This window comes from Rhinopithecus roxellana, chromosome 19 (genome assembly GCF_007565055.1).
Source record: "Rhinopithecus roxellana isolate Shanxi Qingling chromosome 19, ASM756505v1, whole genome shotgun sequence".
Lineage (NCBI taxonomy): Eukaryota > Metazoa > Chordata > Mammalia > Primates > Cercopithecidae > Rhinopithecus > Rhinopithecus roxellana.
Window position 1 is genome coordinate 65,516,216 of NC_044567.1, and position 16,004 is coordinate 65,532,219.

Here is a 16,004-nt window from a genome sequence, read left to right on the forward strand (position 1 = left end):
TTGTCTCCTAGGGTTTCTGTTGAATGTCCCATGTATTCAGTGGGGTTTCCTCACTCTTGCTGGAAGAAATTTGAATGAGTTCTTGCCCTGAGTGAGCTCAGGGAATTGTTTGCTTTATAGTTGCTTCTAATTGTTCTATCATCAGAAATTATTTTTATCCCAGCCTGTGATATTTCTCCTTATGCATTTACAGACTAGAATTCAGACAGAGGCTTAAGGGATCCTAAATTCAGAGTTCAGGAAATCTTTCTCTTTGAAACTCACTTCTGAAAGTTCAGTCCCTATGGCTTATCCAAACCTCGTACGGTTGCTGCTTCAAAGACTGTGATTGTGGGACACGAATTAGGTTCCCTTCCCATGGCTGCAGTTTGGAAATTGCCTTTAGGCAGAGGGCCTAGAGTATGGTAGGTAGGGCTCACCCATTTGCTTCATTTCTCTTAGTGATCAAGCCCTGTGGTGCCTATTATCCAGTTTCTGAAAATAGTTTCTACATTTCTTTGAATTTTTTAGCTGTTGACTGTGGGAAGGTAATTCTGAGCAGTGTTACCTGCTTATACCTGGAAGCTGCAGTGCACTGTTGTTACTTTTATTTCACTCCTTACTCTTAATTTTTCTTGCTGGGTACATCCTTTAGAAATTCTTTCAGAGAGTATTGGCTGGGCGCGGTGGCTCATACCTGTAATCCCAGCACCTTGGGAGGCTGAGGCGGGCAGATCACGAGTTCAGGAGATCAAGATCATCCTGGCTAACACGGTAAAACCCCGTCTCTACTAAAAATACAAAAAAAAACCCAAAAATTAGCTGGACCTGGTGGCCGGCACCTGTAGTCCCACCTTCTCGGGAGGCTGAGGCAGGAGAATGGTGTGAACCTGGGAGGTGGAGTTTGCGGTGAGCCGAGATCACGCCGCTGCACTCCAGCCTGGATGACAGAGTGAGACTCCTTTTCAAAAAAAAAAATAAATAAATAAAAGTTCTTTCGGAGAGTGTCTGTGGTTGGTACATTATTTGAGTTCTTGAATACTCAAAAGTTAGTAGCCTTAAAACTTGAGTGATGTTTTATTTTTTATTTCATTTTATTTTTAGAGACAAGGTTTCACTCTATCACCCAGGCCGAAATGCAGCAACACAGTCATAGCTCACTGTAACTTTGAGCTCCTGGGCTCAAGTGATCCTCCCACCTCAGCCTTGTGAGTAGCTGGGACTACAGGTTTGTACCACCGTGCCCAGCTAATTTTTAAAGTTTTTGTAGAGATGGGCTCTCACTGTACAGGCTTATCTCAAACCACTGGCCTCAAGCTGTCCTCCCGCCTTGCCCTCCCAAAATACTGGGATTACAGGAATGAACCAGCATGCCTGGTCAATAATGACTTATTCAATTTGTAGCTTCAAAGTTATTTTCCTCTGAACTTGGAATATGCTATTATTTGCTGTCTGCTTCTATTCAGTGTTGGTAATGAGAAGCCTGCTTTTATTATGATCCTTCTAACTTGGTAGGAAACCTGTTTTTTATTTCTTGGAACTTATAACGAAGTTTCAATTTATTCTTATTTTCTAATATTTTTATGTGTCCAGTATGGATTAATTTTAAAAATACATCCAGTTTTTTCCTTAAGCCCTTTTAAATCTGAAGACCATGTTTTTTTTTTCTAACTTCAGAGAAATGCTGTTCTATTATTTCTCAAGATCCTGTCTCTTACCTGTGGATATGGGAAGTTGGAACTTTTTGTGCTTGCTCCCATTTTTAACTTTTCTTCTGTGGTTTCTGTGTCTATGCTTTACTGGGTACTGAGAGAATTCCTCAGTTCTCTCTTAGCTTTTTACTTCTGTGTGTTCAACTATTGTTTACGTTCAGTGATTCAATTTTTGGTTTCTTTGATTCTTTTTTTTTTTTTTTTGGAGATGGAGTCTCGCTCTGTCGCCCAGGCTGGAGTGCAGTGGCGCCATCTCGCCTCACTGCAAGCTCCGCCTCCTGGGTTCAGGCCATTCTCCTGCCTCAGCCTCCCGAGTAGCTGGGACTACAGGTGCTGCCACCACGCCTGTCTTATTTTTTGTATTTTTAGTAGAGATGGGGTTTCACCATGTTAGCCAGGACGGTCTCCATCTCCTGACCTTGTGATCTACCCGCCTTGGCCTCCCAAAGTGCTGGGATTACAGGTGTGAGCCACCGCGCCCAGCCTCTGATTCTTTTATTAAATTTTTAAAAAATTTTTTGAGACAAGAGTCTCACTCTGTTGCCCAGGCTTAAGTACAGTGGCACAATCTTGGCTCATTGCAACCTCTACCTCCTGGGTGCAAGCAATTCTCGTACCTCAGCCTCCTGAGTAGCTGGAACCACAGACATGTGCCACCACGCCCAGCTAATTTTTGTAATTTTAGTACACATGGAGTTTTGCCAAGTTGGCCAGTTTGGTGTCAAGCTCCTGGCCTCCAGTAACCCTCTCACCTTGGCCTCCCAACGTGCTAAGATTACAGGTGTGAGCTACCATGCCTGGCCTACCATTTGATTTTTTTTTTTTTTTTTTTTTTTTTTTAACAAACCCTTGTGATGAGGGCTGACTTTTTTTTTTTTTTTTTTAATGAAAAAAGAAAAAAAAAACAGAGTCTCGCTCTGTTGCCGAGGCTGGAGTTCAGTGACGTGGTCTTGGCTCACTGCAACGTCTGCCTCCCAGGTTCAAGCGATTCTCCTGCCTCAGCCTCTGGAGTAGCTGGGATTACATGTGCCTGCCACCATGCCTGGCTAGTTTTTGTATTTTTAGTAGAGATGGGGTTTCACCATGTTGGCCAGGCTGGTCTTGAACTCCTGACCTCAAGTGATCTGCCTACCTTGGCCTCCCAAAGTTCTGGGATTACAAGCGTGAGCCATGGTACCTGGCGTATTTGATTCTTTTTGAGAATATTATTATTATTTTCTAGGTCCTTTTTACTTTAACTGTTTTACCTGTTTCCTTGGATGTAAATTCCTTTTTGTTTTGGTGCCTTTGAAAAAACTTTTTTTTTTGTAAGACAGAGTCTTGCACTTTTGTCTGGGCTGGAGTGCAATGGTAAGGTCTCGGCTCACGGCAGCCTCCCTCCCGGGTTCACGTGATTCTCCTGCCTCAGTCTCCTGAGTAGCTGGGATTACAGGAGCACGCCACCACGCCCAGCTAATTTTTTGTATTTTTAGTAGAGACGGGGTTTCATTATGTTGGCCAGGCTGTTCTCAAACTCCTGACCTTGTGATCTGCCCGCCTTGGCCTCCCAAAGTGCTGGGATTACGGGCGTGAGCCACCGTGCCAGGCTGAAAAAGTTTTTTAAATGGTTTTGTTTTTTATGTATTCAACTTTATATCTGAGATTTCTTCTTAGACTATGAGTTATTTTTCACTCATAACTTATAGAGAAGGGCTCTCAATGGCTTTATCTACCCCCTGTTTTATCCTGGACAGCACAGTTTTATCTGTTTATGATTTTTAAAACATTTTTGTTGACACAGAATTCATATAACAAAAAATTTACCATTTTAAAGTATATAATATAGCAGCTTTTAATATATTCATTATATTGTGCAACTATCACCATTACCCGATTTCAGGATATCGCCATCACCTGCAACGAAACCCCATACCTAATAGCAGTTTCATTTCTCCTCCTCTCCCCATCTTTTGGCAACCACCAATTCATTTTCTGTTTCTATGGATTTGTTGCCTTTTCTTTTCTTTTCTTTTTTCTTTTCTTTTCTTTTCTTTTCTTTTCTTTTTGTTTTCTTTTTAAATACAGTGTCTTGCTCTGTCACCCAGGCTGAAGTGCAGTGGCGCAGTCAGAGCTCACTGCAGCCTCTAACTCTTGGGCTCAAGTGATCCTCCCACCTTAGCCTACCAAGTAGCTGGGACGTGCCACAATGCCCAGCTAATTTTTAAACTTATTTTTTGTAGAGATGAAGTCTCACTATGTTGCCCAGACTAGTCTTGAATCTCTGGGGTCAAGCAGTCTGCCCACCTTGGCCTCCCAAAGTGTTGGGATTACAGACGTGAGCCATAGCACCCAGGCTGGATTTGCTTATTATAGACATTTTATATAAATGGAATAATAACATGTGACCTTTTGTGCCTGGCCTTTTTTTTTTTTTTAAACTTAGTATAATGTTTTCTATGTTCATCTGTGTTCTAGCATGTGTTCTAGCATCTCTCCTCTTTTAAGGCTGAATGATATTCAGTTGTATGGTTATACTACATTTTGTTTATTTGTTCATTAGTTGATGGACATTTTGGTTGTTTTTGTTTTTATTTTTTGGCTATTGTGAATAATGCACCCATGAAAAATTGTTTACTAGGTTTTGTGTGTGGTTTTATGTACTTGCAATTCTTTGGGGTATAACCTAAGACTGGAGTTCCTAGCTTATTTAGTAATTTGGTAATTCTGTGTTTTTCTGTTTGTGATTGAGTTAGCACAATAGATTTGTTTGGAAAATAAGTTTTTGCCAAAAAACAAAAACAGTCCGGGCGCGGTGGCTCAAGCCTGTAATCCCAGCACTTTGGGAGGCCTAGACGGGCAGATCACGAGGTCAGGAGATCGAGACCATCCTGGCTAACACGGTGAAACCCCGTCTCTACTAAAAAATACAAAAAACTAGACGGGCGAGGTGGCGCGCCTGTAGTTCCAGCTACTTGGGAGGCTGAGGCAGGAGAGTGGCGTGAACCCGGGAGGCGGAGCTTGCAGTGAGCTGAGATCTGGCCACTGCACTCCAGCCCGGGCAACAGAGCGAGACTCTGTCTCAAAAAAAAAAAAAACAAAAGCAAAAACAAAGGAAAGGTACAAAAACAAACAGAAAAACACTCACCTAGTTTTGATGGGAAAAACTACTACTCTTAACTAGGAGGTTGATTCTCTGGACTTCAGGTTCTTCATTGTAGGTGTGGATGGATTTGATTAGACTTCCATGACCCTTCTTCCAGCTTACTCATTATGAATTTAGTATTGGAATGCTTTTTAGGATTTCATATTGAACACATGAGTTTGAGATTTTACTGATGTGAGTAATACGGATTGGGAGTTATTGTAATTTGTTATTAGAGGAATGAGTCAATATAGATTAAACTTGAAATTTCATTTTGGATTATTTTAATGATATATAGTTAAAATGTTGATTATTTTAAGGAGAAGATTATATCAATGAAGGATCGAAATAGTCATTGCTCTTTCTTTCCATACTTAGTGGTCCATAACTACCTTTATACTTGCTTTGATTTCATGATGCTGTTCAGTTTTTGGTTAACAACTGATGTATGATTATTTTAATACTAGGAGTTCGCAGTCCCTGATTATCGCTCCTCTCATCTTGAAGTGAGTCAGGCATCACAGCTTTTGCAGCAACAGCAGCAGCAACAGCTTCGAAGGCGACCTTCCTTGCTTTCAGAATTTCACCCAGGTTCTGACAGGTAATGAGGTTTCTTTTATGTTTCTATTTAGGATTATAACTGTGAAGTATACAAGTTTGTCATTATTTTATATTTTTACTTTTTATTAACCAAGCCATGACTGGTCATTTATAGTTTGCATTTTGAATTCTTTCTTGTTGGTTGGTTGCAGTAGTTAACAAGCTCTTAAAACCTGTTTCCATAGTTTGGCATTAATATTATGTAGTAGAAAGGCAGTAAACCCCCTGGTCACCTGTGTGTCCTTGGTTATGTTCTATAGACTTGGGCTGCACATTAGAACCACCTGGGATGCCCAAGTCTCATCATAAAACACTTAAATCAATCTCTGGGGTTGGGCCCAGGCTTTATTTTATCGCGGAAGTTTTTCTGGTAATTCTGATTTGCAGCTAGGGTTTCCAATCACTGATCTCAACTCTTCAAGCTTTAGTTTTCACTCCTATAGAAATGGAGATAATAGTGGCATTGTCCTCAACTGATAGTAAATATTCTATCAGATAATGTAGGTCCTGTAAAATGCATGGTGGGTTCTCTTTTTCCTCAGTGTCCTTACCATCTCTGCTTTCTTTTACTTCATTCTCATTCTGAAAGTTGTGCGTGTTTGTTTTTTTTTGAGACGGGATCTTTGTAGCTCTGTTGCCCAGGCTGGAGTACAGTGGCATGATCATGGCTTATTGCAGTCTCAGCCTCCTGAGCTCAAGTGAGTCTCCCACCTTAGTTTCCCAGTCCTGGCAAATTTTGTAATTTTTGTAGAGATAGGATTTCTCCATGTTGAGGCGAAATTGAAGGAGTCTTGAACTCCTGAGCTCAAGTGATCCGCCCACCCCACCTCCCAAAATAGTTAATTCTTTTTTTTTTTTTTTTTTGAGAAGGAGTCTCACTCTGTCGCTCAGGCTGTAGTGCAGTGGCATGATCTCAGCTCACTACAACGTCTGTCTCCAGGGTTCAAGTGATTCTCATGCCTCAGCCTCCTAAATAGCTGGGATTACAGGTGTACACCACCACACCCAGCTGATTTTTGTATTTTTAGTAGAGACGGAGTTCTGCCATGTTGACCAGGCTGGTCTTGAATTCCTGGCCTCAAGTGATCTGCCTGCTTTGGCCTCCCAAAGTGTCGGGATCACAGGCATGAGCCACTGCACCTGGCCAGGATTTTTTTTTTTAATTGCGTGTGTTTAAGGCATACAGCATGTTGTTATGGGATACGTATAGATAATAAAAAGGTCACTATGGTGAAGCAAATTAACGTATCCATCATCTCACAAAGTTATTTATTTTTGCTTTTTGTTTTTTTTTTTTTTACTCATGGCTGGACCAACTAAAATCTACTCATTTATCATGAATCCCAGATTCAATATTATTACCTGTAGTCCTCATGTTGTACACAAGAACTCTAGACTTGTTCATTCTATATATCTGCTACTTTACATGCTCTGACTTTCATCTCCCACATTTTCTTTCCACCCCCTGCCCCTGGTAACCACTGTTACCACTGTTTTGTTCTCTTTGTATAGTTCCTTTTTTTTTTTTTTTTTTTTTAAAGATTCCACATATAAATGAAATCATACAGTATTTTACTTTCTGTGTCTGGTTTATTTCACATAGCATAATGTCCTCCAGGCTTATCCATGTTGTAGAAGGCAAGATCTCTTTTTTTTTGGGGGGGTGGTGAATAATATTCCATAGTATATATATACCACTGTTTATGATTCATTCATTGACAGACACTTAGATTGTTTTTGTATCTTGGCTATTGTGAGTAATGCTGCAATAAACATGAGAGCGCAGTTATCTTTACAAAATGGTGATTTCGTTTCCTTTGGGTATATATCCAGAAGAAGAATTGCCAGGTCATATGGTAGTTCTATTTTTAATTTCTTTAGGAACTTCCATACTGTTTTTCATAATGGTTGTACTAATTTACATTACCACCAGCAGTGTACAAGAGTTCTCTTTTCTTCACACCCTCGTTAATATTTGTTATCTTTTGACTTTTTGGTAATAGCCATCCTAATGGGTGTGAGAGTATCTCATAGTGCTTTTAATATACAGTTCCCTGATGACTAATGATACTGAACATCTTTTCATATACCTGTTGGTGATTTTTATGTTTTCTTTTGAGAAATGTCTATTCAGGTCTTCTGCCCATTTTAAAATCAGGTTATTTGTTTCTCTGCTATTGAGTTTTTTTTTTTTTTTTCTTTTTTTTTTTTTTTTGAGGCGGAGTCTAGCTCTGTCGCCCGGTCTGGAGTGCAGTGGCCAGATCTCAGCTCACTGCAAGCTCCGCCTCCCGGGTTTACGCCATTCTCCTGCCTCAGCCTCCCAAGTAGCTGGGACTACAGGCGCCCGCCACCTCGCCCGGCTAGTTTTTGTATTTTTAGGAGAGACGGGGTTTCACCGTGTTAGCCAGGATGGTCTCGATCTCTTGACCTCGTGATCCGCCCGTCTCGGCCTCCCAAAGTGCTGGGATTACAGGCTTGAGCCACCGCGCCCGGCCGAGTTTTATGAGTTCTTTATAAATTCTGGATATTAATTCCTTAGCAGATACATAGTTTACAAATACGTTTTCTGTGTCTACAGGCTGCTGACTCATTTCGTTTTTTTCAGAAGCTTTTTAGTTTAATGTAGTCCCATTTACATATTTGTGCTTTTGTGGCCTGACCTTTTGATATGCAAAAAAATCATTGCCAAGGTCAGTGTCCTGGAGTTTTCTCCCTAAGTTCTCTTGCAGGACTTTTATAGTTTCTGATCTTATATTTAAGTCTTTTATCCATTTTGAGTTGATTTTTGTGTATGGTGTAAACCAAGGGTCTAATTTCGTTCTTTTGCATGTGGATATCTAGTTTTCCCAGCATTATTGAAGAGACTACCCTTTCCCCATTGTGTTGCTGTGATGCCCTTGTCAAAAGTTAGGCGGCCATATGTTTAGATTTATTTCTGGGCTTTCTATTCTACTGATCAGTGTGTCTGTTTTTATGCCAATACCATATTGTTTTTATTACTGTAACTTGGTAATACAATTTTAAATCAGGAAGTGTGATGCCTCTTTGTTTTTCTTTTTCAGATTTGATTTTGCTATTGGGGGTTTTTCATACACTTCCATGTGAATTTTAGGGTTTTTTTTCTATTTCTGTGAAAAACGCCATTGGGATTTTCATAAGGATTGTGTTGAATCTGTATTGTTTATTTCTTTGGGTTGTGTACATTTTTGCAACATTCTTCTGATCCATGAGCACATGATATCTCTTCATTTATTTGTGGCTTCAGTTTCTTTAATCAGTGTTTTATAGTTTTCAGTATACAGATTTTTCACCTCCTTGGTTAAATTTAATAATGTTTTTTAAAACTCTGTCGTAAATTGTTTCCTTGATTTCTTTTTCAGTTAGGTTGTTATTTGTGTATAACACTGCTGTTGATTTTGTATCCTGCAACTTTACTGGATTCATTTATTCTAACAGTTTTTTTAAAATGTGTGGAATCTTGGGGAACTTTTATACGTAGGATTGTGTCATCTGCAAATAGAGATATTTTTACTTTTTCCTTTCTGACTGGATGGATGCCTTTTATTTCTTTTCTTTTTTTTTTTTTTTGTTTGATTGCTCTTGCTAGTACTTCTGGTACTATGTTGAATGGAAGCGTTTGCCATTGCTTCTAATCAACATAGTATTAGATGGGAAAAGGATCCCATCCTTACCTTTCATGGTATCTTAGTGGAAAATCTTTCAGTTTTTCCCTTTTGATTATGTTGTTAGTTGTGGAATTTTCCCAAATGGCCTTTATTTATGTTAAGGAACTTTCGTTCTGTTGAGTTTTTTAAGTCAAGAAAAGATTATGGACTTTGTTGAATGCTTTTTCTGCAGCAGTTAAGATGATGTGTTTTGTTTTTGTTTTTACTTCTCTTCTTTTTACCAATAGGAAATTTTATATTATTTTTTCTTCTTGAATTTTTATTTATTTTCTTCAGTAAAATTTTTTTGCTAACATATTTGTTCTTAATAGCATTTTATTTACTGTTCACTCTCATATATTTCTGCTACAAATACATATAGAAATTTTGGGCCAGGCACTGTGGCTTACGCCTGTAATCCCAGCACTTTGGGAGACCAAGGCGGGCGGACCACGAGGTCGGGAGATTGACACCATCCTGGATAACATGGTGAAACACCATCTCTACTAAAAATACAAAAAATTAGCCGGGTGTGGTGGCGGGCGCCTGTAGTCTCAGCCACTCTGGAGGCTGAGGCAGGAGAATGGCGTGAACCTGGGAGGTGGAGCTTGCAGTGAGCCAAGATCGTGCCACTGGACTCCAGCCTGGGCATCAGAGTGAGACTCCGTCTCAAAAATAAATAAATAAATAAAATAAATTTGTTTAAATTTTCTGTGATTTTAGGCCCTGAGTGTTTAAAAGTTTTACTCTGGATTAAGTTATGACAATTAGTAGTAGTAGATCATTGAACAAAAAAGCATAAATATATGTATACATTTTATTACATTATTATTAAAAGCAAAAAGTAAAATCTTATTAAAAACATATCTTTTAATGAGAGAGGACTGGTTTCCCTTCCCCCAATTATTGTAATTTTTGAGTACTAATTACTGGAAACAGGTAGGCTTCTATGTGAATACTATTCCAATTTTTATTTTTTTAAACAATGAATAATGTTCATATAAGTAGGTAGAAATGGAATAAATTTTGTAGCTGCGATTTTGCTTAATTCTCTGAGTGCCTTCCAATTTCTAGACCAACAATCACAATGATCTGATGTCTAAAATTATTTTTTTGATCTTTCAGCTAAAATACAGTTTCTCCTTTGATACAAAAGCAAAGAATTAGAAACCACTTGGTTTGGAAAAAAGTTTGTTACCCATACTTTTGCCATTCTCTTTTTTCAGTATTGACATCATTATTTCAAATTGTTCTTTTGCAGTACTGGAGGTTTAGTTTTATTGGTTTGCTGTTTTTCACTTTTTTTATTATCTAGGATAGAAGTTGCCAAACTAAGGCTAGTTAGTGCTGACCATATCCTGCCTGTCCTGTTTTTGTAGAGCCCTCAAGTTAAGAATGATTTTTTACATTTATGTGTTAAAATAAATTTTATTTTGTATATTTGAGGTTTACATGATGTTATGGAATACACATAGTTTAGCCAATGAACATGTCTGTCATCTCACATATTTTGTTTTGGTGATGAACAGCTAAAATCTATCCATTTAGCAAAAATCCCTGATATAATATAATTGTGTTAACTTTAGTCCTCATATTATACATTAGATCTCTAGACTTGTTCATCCTACACATCTGCTATTTTGTATCCTTTGACCTTCATCTCCTTATTTCCCCATCCCCAACTGGTAAACCACTGTTTCATTCTCTATCCCTGTGTAATTGAGTGCTTTTTTTTTTTTTTTTAATATTTCATATATAGGGGAGATCATGCAATATTTTTCTTTTTGTGTCTGGCTTATTTCAGCATGGTTTCAGCATGGTCCATCCACGTTATGGCATATGAAAGGATTTTTTTCTTTTTTAAAGCTGAATAGTATTTCATTTTATATACATATATATATACACACACACATACACACACATATATATGTATACACACATCACATCTTCTTTTTTTTTTTTTTTAGACAGAGTCTCACTCTGTCACCCAAGCTGAAGTGCAGTGGCACAACCTTGGTTCACTGCAACCTCCACCTCCTGGGTTCAGGCTATTCTCCTGCCTCAACCTCTGGACTAGCTGGGACTACAGGCATGTGTCACCATGCCCAGCTAATTTTTGTATTTTTAGTAGAGATGGGGTTTCGCCATGTTGGCCAGGCTGGTATCGAACTGCGGACCTCAAGTGATCCACCCACCTCAGCCTCCTAAAATGCTGAGATTACAGGTGTGAGCCACTGTGCCTGGCCTGCACATTTTCTTTATCCATTCATCTGTCAGTGGGCATCTAGGTTGTTTCTATATATTAACTATTGTGAATGATGCTGCCGTGAACATGGGAGTGTAGATATCTGGTTGTTGTTTTTTTTCTTTTGAGATAGGGTCTTGCTTTACCACTCAGGCTGGAGTACAGTGGCATGATCATGACTCGCTGCAGCCTGGACCTCCCAGGCTCAAATGATCCTCCCACCACAGCCTCCCAGGTAGCGGGCACCACAGGTGCATGCCACAGTGGCATGTTAATTTTGTATTTTTTGTAGAGACAGGGTCTCACTATATCCAGGCTGGTCTTGAACTCCTGGCCTCAAGCGATCCTTCTGCCTCAGCCTCCCAAAGTGCTAGGATTACAAGCATGAACCTCTGAGCCCAGCCCAGATGTCTTTACGAGGTGGTGATTTCATTCCTTTTGAGTATACAACCAGAAGAGGGACTGCTGGGTCTATAGTTGTTCTATTTTTAATTTCTTTGGAACCTTTCATACTGTTTTCCGTAATGGCTATAACAATCTACATTCCCACTAACAATATACTAGGGTACCCTTTTCTCCATACCTTTGCCAACATTTGTTATCTTTTGTCTTTTGGAGGATAGCCATCCTTACAGGTGTGAGGTGAGATCTCATTGTAGTTTTAATTTGCATTTCCATTGTGATTAGTGATATAGAGCACCATTTTATATATCTCTTGGCCATTTTTATGTTTTCTTTGGAGAAGTGTTTGTTTAGGTGCTTTTCCTGTTTTCACTTCTCTTAATATATCACATTGATTGATTTGTGTATGTTAAACTAGCCTTGCATGCCGGGGTAAATCCCACTTGCTAGTGGTTTGTAATCTTCGTGATGTGTTGTTGAATTCAGTTTGTTAATATTTTATTAAGGATTTTTGCATCAGTGTTCATTAGAGAGATTGGCCTCTAGTTTTGTTTTCTTGTAATGTCCTTGACTTAGATATCAACTTAAATGCCACTGACTTAGATATGCTGGCCTCATATAATGTGTTGGGAAATATTCCCTCTAGCTCTATTTTTTGGAAGAGTTTAGGAGGAGTTGGTAGATATTTTTCTTTGACTATTCAGTACAGTTCTGCCATGAAGCCTTCAGATCCTGGAGTTTTCTTTGTTGAGAAGTTTTTGATTACTTCTTCAGCCTCTTCATTCGTTATTGGTCTGTTCAGGCTTTCTACTTCTGCCTAACTCAATCTTGGTAGGTTGTATTTTTCTAGGAATTTATCCATTTCCTCTAGGTTATCCAATTTACTGACATATAATGGTTCATATAGTTCCTTATGATCCTTTTCATTTCTGAGGCATCTGTTGTAATTTCTTCGTTTTCATTTTTTATTTTATTTATATGAATTCTAAGGTATTTTGAAATATAATTACCTTTATAAATTTCCTTTCTGATTTCAGCAATTTTATAAGGTACCTGATTTCCCATTTCAAAAATATGCTCACTGTTTAGGTTCTAAGGTGATCAAAGATTTGAAATATAACATTATTTTATTTGAGACGGAGTCTCACTCTGTCGCACAGGCTGGGGTACAGTGGCGTAATCTTGGCTCATTGCAATCTCAGCCTCTCATGTTCAGGCGATTCTTCTGCCTCAGGCTCCGATTAGCTGGAACTACAGTCACGACAAAAAAAAAAAATACTTTTTTTGTATTTTTAGTGGAAACACGGTCTCACTGTGTTGGCCAACCTGGTCTCAAACTCCTGACCGCAGGTGATCCACCTGCATCAGCCTCCCAAAGTGCTACGATTATAGGTGTGAGCCACCACTCCCAGCCTAAAATTATTATATAATACATTTCTTGGTTAAGTTTGGAGAGAGAATTCAGATTACTTGTCCCCTGATATCTAAAAAATATACAAAAATATTTATTTTTCAAAAAGGCTAAAAATTTACCCTTTTATGAACAAGGAAAGGCATATAGCTATTGTCAAAAAATTGGAAAAGTGGGATTCATAGAAAGAATTACAAGTATCTTGAATGACTTGGCCTCCTATTTTCTATTCTTTTTTTTTTTTTTTGAGACGGAGTCTTGCTCTGTCGCCCAGGCTGGAGTGCGGTGGCGCGATCTTGGCTCACTGCAAGCTCCACCTCCCGGGTTCACGCCATTCTCCTGTCTCAGCCTCCCGAGTAGCTGGGTCTACAGGCGCCCGCCACCACACCCGGCTAATTTTCTTTTTGTATTTTTAGTAGAGATGGGGTTTCACCGTGTTAGCCAGGATGGTCTCGATCTCCCGACCTCGTGATCCGCCCATCTCGGCCTCCCAAAGTGCTGGGATTACAGGTGTGAGCCACTGCACCCAGCCTATTTTATTTTTTTGAGACAGAGTTTCACTCTTTTTGCCCAAGCTGGAGTGCAGTGGTGTAATCTCTGCCTCCCAGGTTCAAGGGATTCTCATATCTCAGCTTTAAGAGTCGCTGAGATTACAGGTGACTGCCTCCATGACCGGCTAATTTTATATTTTTAGTAGAGATGGGATTTCACCATGTTGGCCAGGCTAGTTTCGAGCTCCTGACCTCAGCTCATCTGCCCGCCTCAGCCTCCCAAAGTGCTGGGATTACAGGCGTGAGCCACTGTGCCCGGCGAACATGAGTTTTTAGAAAAGAAAATTTTAAAAAAGCAGTATTGAAGAAAATAAGTTAGTGAAATCCTAGGATTTCTCATGAATATTCCTTGATTGGAGAAAATTTAAATTGGTGGTGGTGAATGGTTTGCTTGAGAATTCCCATTATGCCATCCTGGTTTCTCAACAGCTGCAGAAAGGACAGTTGGGATGTGCCATTCTGTAAAGTGATGAGCCAGAATGCTCTGGAGTGGTCTACATGTCTGGCTGGAGGAAGGGGCCAGAGTCCTTAGCAAAGGCAGTTACAGCCCTAACCAAGATTTTTCCTCCTTTGCCCCACTTCCTTGCTCCCTCGGGTTGTAGAACAGTGTATAGGAAGCCATACCCAGTCTTCCATTTGCAGAGAAGATGAACACAATCCAGAAAAAGTGGGAACAATCAAGGAGAACCTACCCAGACTATCCCATGCCGAGAGAAAGGCTGCCACAATGTACCTGAGCAGGAGGGTGGGGAATGGCACAAACAAGGCGAATATATTCCTAGAGAAGAAAATTAAAGCAACACAGTATGCCAAAAATAAAATCACCACGTGTAAGAAACATAAAGAGCATGCCTCGTAAGTGCTATGGACTATAAAATAACTTAAATAATGAAGTATTCAAAAACAAAATGATAAGACAGACAAATGGGCTAAGTGTAGTTCAGACATTTGACTGCCCTCAAGATATAAAATGAGAAAGAAAAGGAATAAAGTAGACGTGGCTGAAGGTAAACCTTGTCTTAGAATAAAGTCTTGATATAATTAGAGTGAGTGCAGAAGAAAAGGACGAAGATTAAGACAATTAGATCTTGTAGGAAGGACAAATAAAGATCATTCAGTATACAATAAGAACATGTTTTTGAGGTGGAAAACCTGATAAAGGAACAATAACAATATTCATAATATAGAAATTCCCCATAAAGTTAAGGAAGAATCGATAGAATCTATAGATTGATAAAACACCTTGTTCCAGGAGAAATTTATACAGAGAGAATGATCCATACCAAGACAGATCATGGTTAAGGAATTAAATTGCAAGGATAACTAAAAGAATTAGGAAGTCAGGAAACAAATGCTCCACAAGGTGGAAGAGTCAGGCTGCAAACGTCTATATAGCAGAATTGAGTGACTGAAGATAATGGAGCAATAGCTACAAAGTTCTGAGTAAAAGAAATTGATATTCAGCCGGGCGTGGTGGCTCAAGCCTGTAATCCCAGCACTTTGGGAGGCCGAGACGGGCGGATCACGAAGTCAGGAGATCGAGACCATCCTGGCGAACACGGTGAAACCTCGTCTCTACTAAAAAATACAAAAAACTAGCCGGGCGAGGTGGCGGGCGCCTGTAGTCCCAGCTACTTGGGAGGCTGAGGCAGGAGAATGGCGTAAACCCGGGAGGCGGAGCTTGCAGTGAGCTGAGATCCGGCCACTGCACTCCAGCCTGGGCGACAGAGTGAGACTCCGTCTCAAAAAAAAAAAAAAAAAAAAAAAAGAAATTGATATTCAAGAATATTATACCAGACAGTTTAACAATAAAAGCAACAGGCAGATGTTCTTAGACATGAAAGCACTGAGCAATTATAGCATCTAAAACTGAAAGAGGCCGGGTGTGGTGGCTCACACCTGCAATCCCAGCACTTTGGGAGGCCAAGGCAGGCGTATCACCTGAGGTCAGGAGTTCAAGACCAGCCTCACCAACATGGCAAAACCGTGTCTCTACTGAAAATATAAAAAATTGCCGGGAGTGGTGGCGCACACCTATAATCTCAGCTACTCTGGAGTCTGAGGCAGGAGAATTTCTTGAACCCAGGAGGTGGAAGTTGCAGTGAGCCAAGATTGCACCACTGTACTGTTGCCTGGGAGACAGAGCGACGCTTTGTCTCAAACAAAACAAAACAAACAAACAAACTTGAAAGAATTTCTTTTTTTTTCTTTTTGTTTTTTATTTCTTTTGAGACGGAGTTTTGCTCTTGTTGCTCAGGCTGAAGTGTAATGACGCAATCTTGGCTTACTGAAACGTCCGCTTCCCAGGTTCAAGTGAT

General features: G+C 39.7%; 1 protein-coding gene across 13 annotated transcripts in view; it reads left to right on the forward strand.

The window, feature by feature from the left end:
* The window catches only part of NCOR1 (nuclear receptor corepressor 1), a 192,674-nt gene that overhangs the window by 26,703 nt on the left and 149,967 nt on the right, over positions 1-16,004 (forward strand). For all 13 annotated transcript variants that reach the window (XM_030923270.1, XM_030923273.1, XM_030923279.1 and 10 more), the window contains exon 3: positions 5,280-5,413. In XM_030923270.1, the coding sequence (XP_030779130.1) occupies positions 5,280-5,413 (134 nt within the window). The remainder of the gene's footprint in view (positions 1-5,279; positions 5,414-16,004) is intronic.